The 17,307-nt window shown below is 45.3% G+C and overlaps 2 protein-coding genes across 2 annotated transcripts in view; one reads left to right on the top strand and one right to left on the bottom strand.

The window, feature by feature from the left end:
• LOC309336979 (uncharacterized protein) overlaps window positions 1-17,307 on the bottom strand; it is a 115,437-nt gene that overhangs the window by 41,277 nt on the left and 56,853 nt on the right. The window lies entirely within an intron of this gene.
• LOC309335227 (vomeronasal type-2 receptor 26-like) lies at window positions 5,868-17,044 on the top strand (the record flags this gene model as incomplete). The annotated part of the gene is made up of 5 exons (XM_081850101.1): window positions 5,868-6,101; window positions 6,396-6,611; window positions 8,192-8,419; window positions 8,859-8,985; window positions 16,023-17,044. The coding sequence occupies 5 exons, from the start codon at window positions 5,868-5,870 to the stop codon at window positions 16,931-16,933; spliced, it is 1,716 nt and encodes a 571-aa protein (XP_081706227.1). The 3' UTR covers window positions 16,934-17,044.

Below are 17,307 nucleotides of genomic sequence, written 5' to 3'. Positions count from 1 at the left end.
ACCACATAATCAAGTAAATCAGGATGAATGCTGAATCAGCAGGGTCTGTGGAGAAGCCTTGAATCAGGTGGAGAGCATTATTGTTTGCATGACTGATTCATTGACTGAATCAGAAGCAGGATGTCACCTCACGTTCCTCTCAAAGATGGGGTCCATTTTAGTGGACCCAGAGGAGAACTTTGGACAAATCCCTTGAGTTTTCATGAGAAGTAAAGGGAAGGGGAAGGGGGAAGAGTGATGTTGTGTCAGGCGTGGAGAGTTCTCTCCCTTTGGTAACATCACAGATAAGAAGTCCTTTTATTACAGCATCATGTTGCAAGCAGAAATACACAGCTCTCCGCAAGGGGGGCTGTTGGCTGCTCTAAATCCTCCTTCCGACTTCTGTAGCATTTTAGGTGCCAATGGGAAGTTCCTCCCTCCCTCTGACTTCTTTGCTCTCTGATATGTTCAGACCTCCGAGTCTGTGGTGAGGGGGGTTCCCCACTCTCAAGTGACGTTTCAACTAGCTGCCTCCTCCCTTCAGGTTCCCTTGTCATTATCTCGTACCTGGGCAACTCCTCCCTCAGCTGTTCAGCTCCTCTCTCTCTCTCTCTCTCTGCTTCTGAACATGCTGTGGACTGTCGGACTTGCATTTGACCAAGCAACTCTTCCGGTCGAGTCTGTGATTAACAACCTGAGCCTTTGATGAGGCTCCAAGCACGTTCCCCCATTACGCAGAGTATCCAGCACGCAGGGAAGGAGCCGAGATAGTATGTGCTACATTGCAAAGAACATTTTATTTCTAACTATGCAGACAGAAAAGAAATATACATGCTCTCTCTGTGGAAGCAGAGAGCAACTGAACAAAGGAACAGGAAACCAGTAAACATCACCTCCGTCTCCCATCTTCCGTGAGACTTCCAACAGTATGGAATCTCTGGAATGCAAGGCAGAGTCTTGTGACTCCAAGCACTGCACAGTGGCAACAAACAGAAACTGACATGGACAAGGTGGGGGGTGACTTTTCCCCTCCATCTCTCCATCGGAGAGGAAACTAGTCTGCCATAGAATGCATTCCCCAGTCCTCGTCCTTAGACATGCTGAGATCATTTGGGTTGCCCTTTTTTAAATTTTGATGCCGTCAATCATGGTATCCTCCTGACTTAGAACTGACTTAGTGAGATGGGTGTCAGAGGCACCATATTACAGTGGTTCTGTCCATATCTTCAATGTCATGTCCAGAAAGAAGCGCTTGATGACTGCTCCTCACCCCCACCCCAGCATTCTTGCTATGGGGTGCTGCAAGGTATTCTCTCTCCAGCACTATTTAAGATCTATACGCTCTTTAAAATCTATATGAAGTCATGGGGTGCGGTCCTGAGGAGTTTTGGAGCAAGGGGCCACCAGGCAGTTGGAGGATGGATGGCGGCTAATGGATTGAGGTTGAATGCTGACAAGATAGACGTACTGTTCTTGGGGGACAGGGGGTGGGCTGGTGTGGAGGACTCTCTGGTCCTGAATGGTGTAACTGTGCCCCTGAAGGACCAGGTGCGCAGTCCGGGAGTCATTTTGGACTCACAGCTGTCCATGGAGGTGCAGGTTTATTCTGTGTCCAGGGCAGTGTCTACCAGCTGAATCTGGTACGCAGGCTGAGACCCTACCTGCCTGGGGACTGTGTCCACAGAGTGGTGCATGCTCTGGTTATCTCTTGTTTGGACTACTGCACTGTGCTGTACGTGGGGCTACCTTTGAAGGTGATCCAGAAACTACAACTAATCCAGAATGCGGCAGCTAGACTGGTGACTGGGAGCGGCTGCCGAGACCACATAGCACTGGTTTTGAAAGACCTACATTGGCTTCCAGTACGTTTCCGAGCACAATTCAAAGTATTGGTGTTGACCTTTAAAGCCCTAAATGGGCTCGGCCCTGTATATCTGAAGGAGCATCTCCACCTCCACACTGAGGTCCAGCTCTGAGGGCTGGGTACAAATAAATTATTATTATTATTATTATTATTATTATTATTATTATTATTATTAACTATAATAGTATGCCGATAACACATAGCTCTAGGGACATAGGTGGCACTGTGATCTACTGAGCTTCTTGGGCTTGCTGGTTGGAAGGTTGGCAGTTCAAATCCGTGCAACAGTGGCAAGCTCACATTGCTCTGTCCCAGCTCCTGCCAACCTAGCAGTTTGATGTTGTTGTTTTTTTTAATATATATATTTTTTATTTTAAAACATAAAAAAACATACAACAAAAAGCAATACAAGATTCAAATGCCGAAATTACGCTGAATCTCCTGACTTTCCCCCATCCCTTCTATGGGTCCTAGTAGTAATATTTACACCTGCATATCAAAACTGTCCAAATTTTGTCTTTCCAAATTGTCCATACTTTCCATTAATTTACAAGTGTAGTTAAAATTCTGCTAATGTTTTAACCTGCTTACAATGTTCTTGCTTTCTGAGCTTCCCAGTTATTTTTACCATTTCAGCATAGTCCATCAACTTGGTTTCCCATGTCCGCCCCTTCTTGGTTAAGGGTATCCTGTCAAAGGGATCTGTGAGGAGTTGCTTCTGTCTGGATGCCCAGCAGGGGGCTAGGGCCGTAGCACTCCTCCAACAGGGGCCCATTGGTGGTTACCCCTACTTGATGTAGGTCATGGGGGGGCAGTTGTGGATTACCCTTAGATGCACCCCTAGCAGATGGACTGGGGTGGAATAAGTGGCTATACGCAATGCCAATGCCAAACCATTCACATCTGTAATCAATAGAGTTGTGGCTCATTTGGACCCAATGTTATGCTGTTGTCTTGTCTGGTTTTCATCACTTAGGGAGCGACAGGAACACAGGAGCTTGACACACAATTTGTAGGCTCTTTGGATGATTCCACCTCTAAAGGAGCAAGTGCATAATTCGGGGGTACTCTTGGATACACCTTTGTCACTAGAGACCCACATGTCCTCTATGGCTGTTTGTGACCACTGGAGCACTGGAAAACTTGGAGCTGGACTACTGCAATGCACTCTTTCTGGGGCTGCCCTTGGGTCTGGTGCAGAATCTCTAGTTGGTGCAACGTGATGTGGCCAGATTGTCCTTGCGAGATTTTGGTCAAGAACATCTGGCACACCCCCCCCCCCCCATTTGAAGGACTATCCACTTAAACCTATTTTTGGCTTCCTGCAACTTCCATTCCTGATCCACCAGAGCACCTCTTCTCTTATTCCATGACTACTAAGCTTACTCAGGAGGCACCTTGTTGAAAGCTTTTTTGGAATTCCAAGTGTTGGTTTGTCTGTTTCTTTATTAAATTTTTACACTGCCCTTCACTCAATGATCTTAAGGTGGTTCACAGCATAAAAATACAGGATAAGACCAAAAAGTATATAATAAAAACAAGAACAAAACAAAAAAAATCCTACAAAAAAATCTGCTGTATCGCTTCTGTCTTTACGTGAAATTTCAGTTCCCTTGTTCACCTCTCAAGTTCATCAGAATAGCCCTATCCTGTGTTAGCATGGGGGGGGGGGGATTCTGCCAGGGCTCAAGTATGATAGTTCAGGGAACTTCTAACTCTTCATCTTGGTACTTTTCACCAATCTTTGGCATTTGCATCTCACAGTTTGGAGGTAGATCTTGGAGTTTTCGCAAACATGTTTTTCTTCAGCTCCTCAGTTGCAGGTGGAGCTGCATAAAGTGTTTAGGAACTTGCAGAGGTGGTACTTCTTCTCCGTATAATTATCAAAATGACAGTGCGTGTCATTTTGCTTCCAAAAATTACATTTGAGTCCACTAAACGTGATGTTATGGATCTGAGGCAGAAAGGTCTGGCAGATATATGCCTCCTGAGCCACCCAAAACTTGGGGGGGGGGGCTGAGATTTAGGACAGATGATAACTGCACCAGAATGAGGTTGGCTTGACTTCTCTCCACTTCACATGTGACCCCTCTGTAGGGCTCCGTTAGTGAGAAGAAAGTTACTGCATCTTGCAAGGACCACAACAAAGGACTTCTAATTCTTTGTAAGGGAGGTGCTCGTTCCTGGGAGGAAAAAAGATGGTCCTCATTCTACTGCTTCTACTGCCTTATGGGGACTGTGGGAAACTGAAGACAAAATGCCTCTTGTCTTTGGAAAGGGATGAGAGAGATTCACCTAATTATTTCAGGCCAGGAGACCACCTCATCAGTGGGGTCATCTCTGCCACAAACACTGTGTTTCATCCTCATATCTTTAGCCAATGTCCTTCCACCAGCTTTTATTGGTAAGACGTTTTATGGGGATGGATATTAAATATTAAAATAAAATATTAAACTACAGTGGTCTGTTAAACATTAAAAGCTTCCCTAAACAGGGCTGCCTTCAGTTGTCTTCTAAAAGTGTAGAAGTTGTTCTTCTCTTTGGCATCTGGTGGGAGGGTGTTCCACAGGGCAGGTGCCACTACCAAGAAGGGCCTCTGCCTGGATTCCTTTAACTTGGCTTCTTGGAGTGAGGAAACCTCCAGAAGGCCCTCAGTGCTGGACCTCAGTGTCCGGGCTGAACGATGTGAGTGGAGACGCTTCTTCAGGCCGTTTAAACATCAGCACCAACACTTTGAATATATTATGTCCCACATCCTTCGCCCATTTTATAATAACGCAATTTACCTGGTCCTCTTTAGTGTCCCATTCCAAAAGCTTGTAAACGTACTGAGAACCAATGTAGATCTTTCAAGATTGGTGTTATGTGGTCTCGGCGGCCGCTCCCAGTCACCAGTCTAGCTACGGCATTCTAGATTAGTTGTAGTTTCCGGGTCACCTTTAAAGGTAGCCCCACATAGAGCGCATTGCAGTAATCCAAGCAAGAGATATCTAGAGCATGCACCACTCTGGCGAGACAGTCTGTGGGCAGGTAGGGTCTCAGCCTGCATACCAGGTGGAGCTGGTAGACAGCTGCCCTGGACACAGAAGTGACCTGGGCCTCCATGGACAGCTGTGAGTCCAAAATGACTCCGAGGCTGCGCATCTGTTCCTTCAGGGGCACAGTTACCCCATTCAGGACCAGGGAGTCCTCCACACCTGCCTGCTTCCTGTCCCCCCTAAACAGTACTTCTGTCTTGTCAGGATTCAGCCTCAATCTGTTAGCCGCCATCCAGCCTCCAACTGCCCCCAGACACTCACACAGGACCTTCACTGCCTTCACTGGTTCTGATTTGAAAGAGGTAGAGTTGAATATTAGAGGTAGAACAGAAATATCACTTGGACAGTGTTGGCATGTATATAATTTCTCCCCCCAGGAAAGGACCCACAAAGTACTGGCAGCTCCTCTCCTTCTTGTATGCCATTCAAGAGATCAACCAGAATCAAAAGCTGTTACCCAACATCACCCTGGGCTACAGCATCCATGAGAACTTTTTTAATGGAAGGGTGACCTATGATGCTTTGCTAGACATGTTGTCAATTGGGCAGCTGAACTTTCCAAACTACAGCTGTGGTAAACAGACTAACTTACTGGCTGTTCTTGAAGGGTCCGACTCTCAAAACTCCATCCGGATTTCAAACGTGTTGGGCATCTATAAAATCCCACAGGTAGGAATGGAGAGAGGTATAATAGCATTATGATATTGGCAGTCTTATTTTCAACTACCCTCCTGTTGACCCCTAGCATCAAATTTGCCTTCTTTACGGCTGCCACAACCTTCAAGGAAATCACTGTTCCCACCAAAGGGTCCTTGCAATAGACCTTCCTCCTTCCTAAGACCTTCCCAATCTCATGTTGGGCTTAGAAATATTTAGGCTTTATCTGAAATCAAACAAGATACAAATCTTCCTTCTCTTCCCAGGTCACTTATGCTTTTGTCTCTCATGTTCTGAATGATAAGAGGCATTTCCCTTTTTTCTACCGGATGGTCCCCAAAGAAGAAGCCCTGTACCCAGGGATTGTCAAGCTGCTCCAGCACTTCCAATGGACCTTGATTGGCCTCCTTGCACCAGACACCGACAATGGAGAGAGGTTCCTGAAGAGCTTGACACCCGTGCTCATCAAGAGCGGTGTCTGTGTTGTCATCTCACAAAGCATCCCAGGACCGAATACAAATGGAGTCTACATTCCTCGTCTTCCATTCCGCAAGTGGAGGCAAGTGCGTGTATTTGTTTACTACGGGGAAATGACTTATTTCTTAGATGGACTACAATTTATACAACTGTTTTTTGACATAGTGATGAAGTATATTGTTGGGAAAATCTTCATCACAACAGTTTTGTGGGATGTTGCCCTGGAGCTGATGTATAATGACATATCTTTCCAACACATCCATGGTATATTTTCCTTCTTCACTGAGACAAGTAAAGGGGCAAAATACGTTGATTTTCCACCCTTTTTCTCTGGTATTAAGAAGTTTTGGGAGGATGCTTTTAATTGCTCCTATTCAAAGCATGCATTCTCAGTGAAAGGCCGGACAAGATGCAGAGAGAGAGGGAAACTGGAGAGGCTTCCCCAAGATGATCTGGAAAGAATCCTCTCTCTAGACAGCTACAGGATCTACAACACTCTGCAAGCCGTGGCTCGTGCCTTAAATGCTGCATATTCATCTAGATCTAAGCAGAGGGGAACTGAGAGAATGGGACTTCAAAGGCTACAGCCATGGCAGGTATTTTCTTTCCCTTCATAGACATCTCAACTGAGCATGACAATCGATTGTAGTGTTGCAGATATTGAATATTGTGCAGTTTGAAACTATTTGAAGCATAAGAACTGGAAGCATTCATTTCCTTTGGAAATGAATTATTGTCCAGGCGCATAGAAATATTATTCACTCTTTACTCACAAACTCTTTATAACAGAATGAGAACATCATTCTTTCCAGCACAGGCTCGGGATCTCTCTCTCTCTCTCTCTCTCTCCATCTCTCTCTCTCTCCTGCCTTTCTGCCTCCAGGCTGTTTGCTTTACCTTCAGGAGAGCTTCCTTTATATATTGACTCTACTGAGTTTTGGAGCCAAAGAAAAAAAGGCAACTCCCTTCAAAAAGGAGATATTGCAATCCAACACCTTCATCACATGATCTAAGGTTACAACACTCACATGTTAGCTAGCAGAGAACAGCATCCAGTTAGTTAATCTTAATCTCAGCAAGAGCCCGGAGCCCTTTAGAAAAAAACTACTATGGAAAAAACTCAGTTTGCAAAACACATTGCCCATTTTCCATTTTAAACCTTCCTTAATACATATACATCTTTCATTTCTGTTTGCTATTCTTATTCTTGCCTCATTGCACAGCCCCCCGAGCAACTGCTCCCATCATGTGCCCAATTCTCCTTTTCCCGCAAGTTGGAATTATTTTTGGCAGGGGAGATGACATTGATCAGGCTGTCTGTAGTCTCTATTCCTTTGACACCCGCTTGACTCTGCTCTGGCTCTCTGCTCCCTCCACCAAGCTCCTGCCTTTCCCTGCTGAAGCCCATATTGGAGATCTCATTCAGTTTGCCTTGAAAGGAAAAACGAACCTAACTCACTCTTTCTGAAAGAATCCAAGGGGGGAGCATCCTTCAAAAACATGCTTACTAGGAGAAAATCACACAGAAATGCTGAAGAGTTCTGATGAGTTTCTATTATTATTATTTTAAAAATGCTTCAGAAATGTAGAGAACTAAATTTAAGATTGGGGTTTGTGTGTGAGAGAAAACAGTATGAACCAAAAGTGACAAGATCTCTCCATTACTATTTGAGTCTGCAACCAGCCCTAAGCAAAGGGGAAGTGAATTGTCAGTATGCTTCCATTATTATTAGATAATTTTTATTAAATTTTCAATCTAACAATTCCAAATAAACATTTTACAAACTCTGAAATATCCCATGACTTCCCTTCTTCTCTTTCCATGGTTCATTTATACATCCCTGTATATTTTGCTATAACCATTCAAATCAGTTTTCTACGTTTACATCCATCAAACATTATTTATGTGGTTGAGTTTATCTTACTGCTGCCACCATTTTCAGCTGTATGCTGCTTTTTCCATATATTCAATAAATGCTTTCCACTCTTCTTTCAATGTATGTTCTTCTTGCTCTCTTATTCTGCATGTTAAATCTGCAATTTCTGCATATTCTGTCCACTTAAGTTGCCAATCCTCTTTAGCTGGAACCTCGCTCACTTTCCATTTCTGGGATAGCAAAACAGGGGCCTATGCTTCCCTTTATTCTAAATGCTCTCATCTTTGCTTCTGTTCCAGCTCCACCCTTTCCTAGGAAGCACCCAGTTCTACAATTCTTCCATGGACAGAGTGTATTTGGATGAGAACGGGGAGCTGGCAGCCGACTTGGACATTGTGAACTGGGTGGTGTTCCCCAATAAATCCGTCCTCAGAGTGAAGTTTGGGAGTATCGACAGACAGGGATCCCCAGACCTGAAGTGCACCATCGACCAGGAGGCCATTGTGTGGCCCAAGTGGCTCAATCAGGTGACGGGGAGTGGGAATGATGCCTGTCATTTTGCTGTCTTTTCTGTGAGCTCTAATAAGTGCTCCCTGTTCTGTGGGCTGCTGCCCTCAGTTGCCTGTCAACTCCAGCACTGGGCTGTTCTTCCAGATAGTTCCTACAGCTCCTCTGCTCAGCTGGGTGCTGAAGGAGGCTTCCTGCTAAACTGTGTGTATGGGGAAAGGGGGGTTCCATGCTTTTCAGTTGTTACATGAATTTCTATCAGTAGTGAATGGCCCATATACAGAACTTTATTTAATGGAGGTCCTTTGTTTTTTCCTGAATTTAATCATGAATAATTCATGTAATGGACAGTGATGGGAAATGCTGAGTTTCAAGCTATAGTCTAGATGCTACAGCAGATGACAACATACTATGCGTCAAAGAACAATTCTCACTGACGCTCTTCGTCTTTGTGCCTAGGCCCTTCCTACTTCCAGGTGTGTGGAAAGCTGTCGCCCTGGATCCGTCAAGGTGATTCAGGAAGGGAAGCCTCTTTGCTGTTATGAATGTCTTCCCTGTGCAGAAGGGACCATCTCCACTCAGGAAGGTGGGCGATTCCAAGGGAAAGTCTGGCCTTGGGGAAGAGAGAAGGGTTCCGTCAGGAATCTCTCAAAACCAATTCTGGGCAGGACAAGGCTGGTATGGTTCATGTGTGGGAGGGAACTGGGTGGTCCAAATTATCATCATCATCAATCTGTTTTGATTATTATAGTTTGTGATATTGTTCTAAAATGTATCATCAACATTATATATATATAAATATAGTAAAGAAGGATATAAACATGTCAATCACTAAATGCCTGCCCACCCATATCCCACTCCTCAGTCCTACTACCCAATCTCACTCCAAAAAATACCTTTGATCAAATATGAAGTAGGGAGGTCTAAACCACGGAGCCTCTTCATCTTGCTGATCGGAAGGTCAGCAGTTCGAAACCATGCAACAAGCTGAGGTCCCATTTCTCTGTCTCCGCTTTTTCCATCCTAGCAGTTCGAAAGGACACCAGTGCAAATAGAAGGATAGATGTCACTGCAGCGGGAAGTAAAGCTACTTCCGAGCTGGGAAGGAGGTAGGGTTGCGGGCCCACCCCCTCCCACACACGCGGGGGCTGGCTCTTAGCCCCCGCGAGATCGAGGGAATCCCCGGGCGTGTCTACGACCTGTCCCGCCAATCGGCGGGCTGTGGAGGCGTGGCCTAACCCATTTAAGGCCAGCGCACCTGGGGACCGCCCTCTTTGCCCCGTTCCAGCTGACCGGTTTTTCCCATCCCACCCACCCTTTAGGCTTAGCTAGCTTTGACCTTGGTATGGACTTCGGTTGGTCGCCGCAAGGGGCCTGGTAGGAATTTTTCCACTTGGCGCACTTCAGCCATTTGTTTTTTTCGCCTACCTCATAGCAAAACGTCACAACTCCCTCGGTATTGGCGGTTAGGCATTGGCAGGGGTAATTGTTATGCAAATGAGGGGGGAGGAAGCGCCATCACCTTCCCCCAATGAAAAGGGTAGTCCAGTTGCCCTGTCCGAAACCTAGGGAGGTGAGGGCCTACGGCACGCCCCCGAGTGGTGACACCCGTGGGATCCTAGTTGGCGTACTTCAACAGGACTCCCACGGCTGGTGGATAACCCTTCCCGGTCACCATGCCGTGTACTCAATAGGAGCCAATGCCTAAGGCCAATACCTTCCAATTCCTGTAATCAATAAAGTTGTGGCCTTTTACGCCCATTAACCTTACATAATGTGTTATTAGTCTTCATTTCACAGGGAGGGACTTGCCACGCAAATGGTGTTTCCGTGCGCTCTGGCATCCATCATGGTGTCCCTTTGCACCAGAAGCGGTTTAGTCATGCTGGCCACATGACCCAGAAAGCTGTCTGTGGACAAACACCAGCTCCCTCGGCCTGAAGCAAGATGAACGCTGCACCCCATAGTTGCCTTTGACTAGACTTAGCTGTCCTGGGGTCCTTGAGGAGGGAGATTTTTATGGACCTAGGGTAGATATTAGACTTCTGCACAGACCCCTGATCCTCCTTTTGGCCCTGGTATAGGGGGCTCCAAGCAGCCCAACCTGCCAGAGAGAAAGCAGGGGATCTCCAGCCCTGGAATCTGTTCAAAATTTCTTCGGGGTAGAGCTAATGTTTAGAAAAACCTAATTAAATACCTGTAGTGATCTGTGGCTGTCTAAGACTGACTTCTTCTATGACTGAATCTCCATAGGCGCCGACTCCATGGGGCCTGAGGGGGCCCGAGCCCCCTCAATAATTTTTTTGGGGGGGCTCAGCCCCCCCAATAATCTCGGGCGCCCCTCCAGCAGAGCGCCGCTGCCGTTCCCCGCCTCCTCCCCACCTGCTCCCTCGCCAGCCAGCCAGCCAGCCGCGCGCCCTTGCCGGAGAGCCCCGGCTGTCCCCCGCGAGATTAGGGAATCCTCGCTGCTTCGCCGCTTCGCAGCACCACTGCCGGGGGGAATTTCCTTCCTCCTGGCGGTTTCAGCCCCCGCGAGAACAGGGGAATCCCGACCGGCCACGCCTCCCAGCCAGCCAATCGGCTGGCTGGGGGGGCGTGGCTTGCCCTATTTAGGGCCGGAGCAGAGGGGGCTCGCCCTCTCTTCTCCGGCTAGCCCCCACGTTTGAGCGCCTTCTGCTTGCTGCTGCTATTGCCTTGCTTAAGGGAGCTGACCGCCCGGGAAGCCACTGAGAGGCTCCTTTGCCCGGGACATCGCTACTTCACGCAGGAACAGCATCACCTCTCCGAATCGCTTCACCTCTTCAGCCACGCGGCTCTGCTGAGATTCCGGGAGGAGGAGTCCTCACCTCTTCGATCAGGTCGTATTGCCGTGGAGCTTACCGGGGGTCAAGCCTGCAAGTCTAAGGGGTGCGTGGGTCCTTTTCCGTGCTGTTGCGTCCGTTCCTGCGGGGGTCCCTGATTCAGCACTAGCATTCAGGGCATGGGCTCGTTTCGCTTTGGGAGCGGTTGCTATGGGGTTGCTGGTTTTCGCAGCAAATGGCTACCACTGGGAGATTTAGCGCCGTCGCTAGGCAACGGGATAGCTTTGCGGCAGCCATTTTGGATGACCACGTGACTTTTTGGCGGCGGCCATTTTAGGAGAGGCAAGCCACGTGGGAAATAAGCCTTGGTTTAAATTCATTGTTTTAAATAAGCAAAGTAGCGGAGTTTGGGAGTTGACTGCTTGGTAGCCGCACTTTGGTACCCCCTCCCACAGTAGGCACCCCTTTTATCGAGGGGATAGTTTTCAGCGGCGGTAGTTCATCCGCGGCCCCCATTAAATTTCCCCACAGGGGCTGAGGCGGACGCCATTTTAAAGCAGGCAAGGCTTCGTGAGAAGGGTGGCCTCTGCTAGCTCCGTTGCTATAGAGCAACAGCCTGTTATTATAGAGCAACAAGAATTACGTCTACTGTGCTACCACGTTTAAACAGGAAATTTAATTAAGCGATAGTGCTGCTATTTAAATTGCTTGACTTGGGGAAGACAATTTATTTAAAGTAATTGGTTGGGAGATATAATTTTTTCGTCAATTCATTCACAAGGCACCTCATCTTCCTGTTCCTTTAAATAATATTTTAATTCAACTCAGACAAGCCAGCTCTGTTCCTTTTAAATAATATTCTAATTTAATTCTAATTTAGCGCAGAGGTAATTCATTAGTGATTTAAAGAGTGTTTCAATTTTGCTAGTTGGATTTAATTTCAGAAGGAATCAAGGGATTTAAGTGCATAAGTGATTTAATTGCTGGGGATTTTAATTGCATAAGGTTCTGCATAAGGTAGAGGCCATATAGATTATTGCAATTAATTCGCTTTCGTGGTTCTTATTGGAGGAATTTGTCCTGCTTTGCCTCAGTGCCGAGTAGAGTGGAGGTTTGGGACTGCAATTTGAATGCTGCAATTTGAATGCTGAGGGGGCACAGTGCCTGGTTTAGCGGTGATTCTTGGCACTGGCTACTAAGCCTCTCATTCCTCCCTCTAGCTAAAAAATTATAGCCTGCAAGCAAATAAGGGTTCTTTCTCTGGGAATTTGTTGCCTTAATTAACAAATAAGGGTTCTCTTTCACTAGGAATTTGTTGCCTTCATTAATTGATTTGGGGAAATTTTAAGTTGAGCCTTTTGGATAGAAACACAATTCTAGATATAGTTAGAGAACTAATAATAGCATATTCATAAATAAATAATAATAATAAATCTGGGCCTCAGCTAGCATTGACGGGATTTGAGTCACAGCTACCGGGGTACGTTTTATTGGAATAGGCGCTGTTTAATCCTAAAGAGTAAGGTTACAGCTAAGTCAGGGCGAGATTGACTCAGCTGTCACAGCCAGCAATTTTAATTTTAAGTGGAACCTTACCCAGTGCTGACAATTCTGAGCTGGCTTGGCCGGTGCCACAGTTTAGGAACAGTGGGTCAGTGTAGATAATACTGAGCTTGGCCATCCAGCCTAGCCAGCTTCTACGTTGTGGCCGTCCCCGTCCCCTATATTTTATTCGTTTACTTTAGTCTCAGTGTATTGTGAATTAAGTTTGCAATGGATAAATTTGTTACCAAAAAGGCGCGCTTGGAAGTTGATGATACTGCAAGTCAACCTCCGACAATAATTGTGTCGTCAATTGCTTCATTGTCTTCATGCGAGAACCGTTCACAGCCGAAACCTGGACAATCCGGTAAGGGAAGATCATTTCAGAAGTCTTGGTTGATCAAATATACATGGCTAGAATATGAAGCATGTACCAAAAAAGTTTTTTGCAAAACCTGCAAAGAGGCAGCTGCTAAAAATCTATTACAATTTTCTTCAAAAAAAGAAGATGCATTTATTTCCGTAGGGTTTTCTAACTGGAAAAAGGCTTTGGAAAAATTCCGTCTTCATGAAAATACGTTCACGCATAAAGAAGGTGTTCTGAAACTAAATTCCATCACTAACCGAAGTGTGGCCTCCCAATTGAATGAACAGTTACATAGTGATATGAAGAAAGGCCGTTTAGCTCTTGAGACAATTTTTACTACCGTGCTATTTTTATGCCAACAAGGACTAGCAATTAGAGGGCACGAAGATGTAAACTCAATTTTTTTTCAATTGTTGGAACTCCGAAAGAATGACGTACCTGAGTTAAAAGATTGGTTAGGGCGTTCGGGGTATAAGTGGACGTCCCACGATATTCAAAACGAGATCATTGATCTACTAGGAAAGTCTGTGTTGAGAAAAGTATTAGCTTCAATCAAGAAGGCTGAACATTTTTCTATTATTGTTGACGAAACAAGTGATTCTTCGCTTCACGAACAAGTGTCATTTTGTATTCGTACTGTCGATGATGATTCCTTAATTATCAACGAAGACTTTATTGGCTTATACGAGACCCCCAACACTGAATCACAAACTCTGTTTAGTATTTTAAAAGACGTATTTGCTCGTCTTGATTTGTCAATGGATAACTTAAGAGGACAGTGCTATGATGGTGCCTCGAATATGAGAGGCAAGTTCAAAGGACTAAAAAAGTTAGTTTTGGATATACAACCAAAAGCACGTTATGTGCACTGCACTGCTCACAGTTTAAACTTGGCAGTTGTAGACAGTCTCCGCCATCTTACGTCTATGAGGGATATTATGGCCTTAGCCAAGGACTTAATAAACACCGTAAGGGAATCCAACAAAAGGATGGAACTTTTCAGAAGCATACGCTGTGATAGCGCCAACGACCAAGCTGGTCTACGACCCCTTTGCCCGACTCGATGGACTATGCGAGCTTCTAGTATCTTGAGAATATTGAAAAACTTTGAAGAACTTCTAGAGTTTTTTGAAACATTTTCAGCAGAGGACATAACAGAGGCAGGTTATAAATGTGCAGGCTACCTTGAGTCAATGTTACAATTCAAAACTTATTTCTTTTTACGTCTTTATTGCCATGCAATGAACCCAGTAGAGGATGTCAATGAAAAAATTCAATGCCCTCATCTAAGTGTTGCTGATCTGGAAAAAATATATGAGGGCTTGATTTGTATATTGAATGGAAGGCGTGATAGTTTTGAACATTTTTGGGAATTGTGTTTAAAAGAAAAACCTTCACAAGTTGATGATCCTTCGCTTCCTCGGAATCGACGTATACCAAAGAAGTATGAAAACAATGAAGCCAGCTCACCGCACACTTTCAAAACCCCAAAGGAATACTACAAAGCTATTTACATTGAAGTTTGTGAAACGGTGCAATCTTGCATTACTGAGCGGTTTGCATCAACTGGATTCACACAGGTCATTGCAGTTGAACAAGAGTGCTTGCTTTTAGTAAACAGAGGTGAAACAAATTTTGAAAAATCAACTGAGTTTTTCAAAAATGACCTAGACATTGAGAGACTGCGCTTACACTTGAATACGTTAGCCGATATCGCTAATAAAAAACAACTGGTCTTAAAAAACATGCGTGATGTGAGAAAGTACATTACACAAGAGCCTGCAGTTGGAGAAATGTTATGTGAAGTAGTGAAGTGCATTAAGCTTCTCCAAGTAGTTCCAATCACGACAGCAACAGCAGAACGGTCATTTAGCGCCCTTAGACGTCTGAAGTCATATCTCCGATCAACAATGGGACAGAAGCGATTGAACAACTTGGCTGTTCTTCAAGCCCATCGAGATGTTTTGGATGAATTGGATATCCGACCAGTCATCAACGACTTCATATTCAGTAATCCAGTCAGACGGTCAACATTTGCACCTTTCTAAAGACACTCTAGCCCTAATAATGGTATTTAGAGCAATATTGAAAATCTTTATAAAATAGAGAATTAAATACATACAGAATCAAAGAGAGCCAGTGTGGTGCAGTGGTTAAGAGCGGTAGTCTTGTAATCTGGGGAACCGGGTTCGAGTCTCCGCTCCTCCACATGCAGCTCCTGGGTGACCTTGGGCTAGTCACACTTCTCTGACGTCTCTCAGCCCCACTCACCTCACAGAGTGTTTGTTGTGGGGAGGAAAGGAAAGGAGAATGTTAGCCGCTTTGAGACTCCTGAAGGGGAGTGAAAGGCGGGATATCAAATCCAAACTCTTCTAATCAAAGTGCTATTACTGTGCGACAGCAATATTTTATGTTTTATTCTTTTAATGATAGTTTAATGATAGTTTAGGATTTATTTAAATATCATTTCAGTCTTTTCAGAGCTATATATTCACTGCTCTGTAATAGTCTATAAGCATAATTATTACTGTAAATTAAATTAGCTTTTTACGAAAATACCGTGCGTGTTTATGTTTTGTTTCTTTTTTCAAAGCCAAAAAGTGTTTCAGGCTTGTCGAGTTTCCCGGAGTGTGGAGTTATACAGAGTCGAGTTTTCGGGGTTCTAATGTTGATCATATGACTCTAAAATACTTTTAAAAAACTTTAAAACTCACTAATTTTCATCTAAAACTTAGAAAACTTCCCGGGGCAGGACCCCGGTATGGGCCCCCCCAATATTTTTTATAAGTCGGCGCCCCTGTGAATCTCTCCCAAGAGGCTGGATATTGCTCAGGGCTTGGCTGAATCCAGAGTAGTAGACATTACTCTCTCTCTCTCTCTCTCTCTCTCTCTCTCTCTCTCTCTCTCTTGCAGATGCAGACCATTGCCAAAAATGCCCAGAAAATCAGCATCCAAACATGAACCGAGATCAATGTGTGTTCAAGCATATCACCTTCCTAGCCTATGAAGAATCTCTGGGGGTTGTCCTACTTTCCCTTGCCCTACTGGGGTCCTTAGCCACAAGCTTTGTTTTAGGAATCTTTATTAAATACAACGAAACTCCCATAGTCAAAGCCAACAACCGGGACCTCTCCTACATCCTCCTCGTCTCCCTCCTGCTTTCCTTTTTGTCCTCCTTCCTCTTCATTGGGAGGCCAAGGAAAGGGACCTGCCTTCTCCGACAAACGGCCTTCAGCATCATCTTCTCTGTTGCTGTTTCTTCTGTGTTGGCAAAAACCATCACTGTGGTTCTGGCCTTCCTGGCCACCAAGCCAGGGAACTCAGTGAGGAGATGGCTGGGGAAGAGTCTGGCCAACTCCATTGTCATTTCCTGTTCCTGTGTCCAAGTTGTCATCTGCATGATCTGGCTGGGAATCTGGCCACCATTCCCAGACTCTGACATGCACTCCCAGCCTGGAGAGATCATCCTGCAATGCAATGAAGGGTCTGTGGCCATGTTCTATGGTGCCCTCGGCTACATGGGCTTCCTGGCGGCCATCTGCTTTACGGTGGCTTTCCTGGCCAGGAAGCTGCCTGGGGCCTTCAATGAAGCCAAGCTGATCACCTTCAGCATGCTGGTCTTCTGCAGTGTTTGGGTGTCCTTTGTGCCCACCTACCTGAGCACCAAAGGGAAATACATGGTAGCCGTTCAGGTTTTCTCCATCTTGGCCTCCAGTGCTGGGCTCCTGGGCTGCATCTTCATTCCCAAATGCTACATTATTTTGCTGAGACCTGATCTGAACGCAAAGGAGCACCTGACAGCAAAAACTAAAGATAGCATCTGATTCTTAAAATATTATTTTTCAAGAAGGTAGGGAAGTGAGATTCTTGAAAAAGGATGTTTCAGTTTAAAAAACCGTTACCCTCATTTGATCATGTAGAACCAACCAACTTAATGGAAGTAGTTATGAAATTTGGATTTGGCTGAAAATTTGTTAAAATATTGGAAGATATAGATCACAGGGAATTCACATTACCAAAATTTTGTAATTAGTTGTTGAACGGAACAAGGATGTCCACTGTCACTCCTGTTATTTCTCCAAGTGAATCTCCAGCCCCCGGCTCTCTCACTTCCTCATTCATCATCACCTCCTCCGCTGGTGCTGCTAAGTACCATCTGTCTTTGAGCTCTTTGCTCTCCTACTTTTAAGGCTTGCCG

This window comes from Podarcis erhardii (assembly GCF_964252035.2).
Source record: "Podarcis erhardii genome assembly, chromosome: 2".
Taxonomy (NCBI): Eukaryota; Metazoa; Chordata; class Lepidosauria; order Squamata; family Lacertidae; genus Podarcis; species Podarcis erhardii.
The sequence above is the reverse complement of the archived record's forward strand: the minus strand, read 5'-3'. Positions and strand labels throughout refer to the sequence as shown.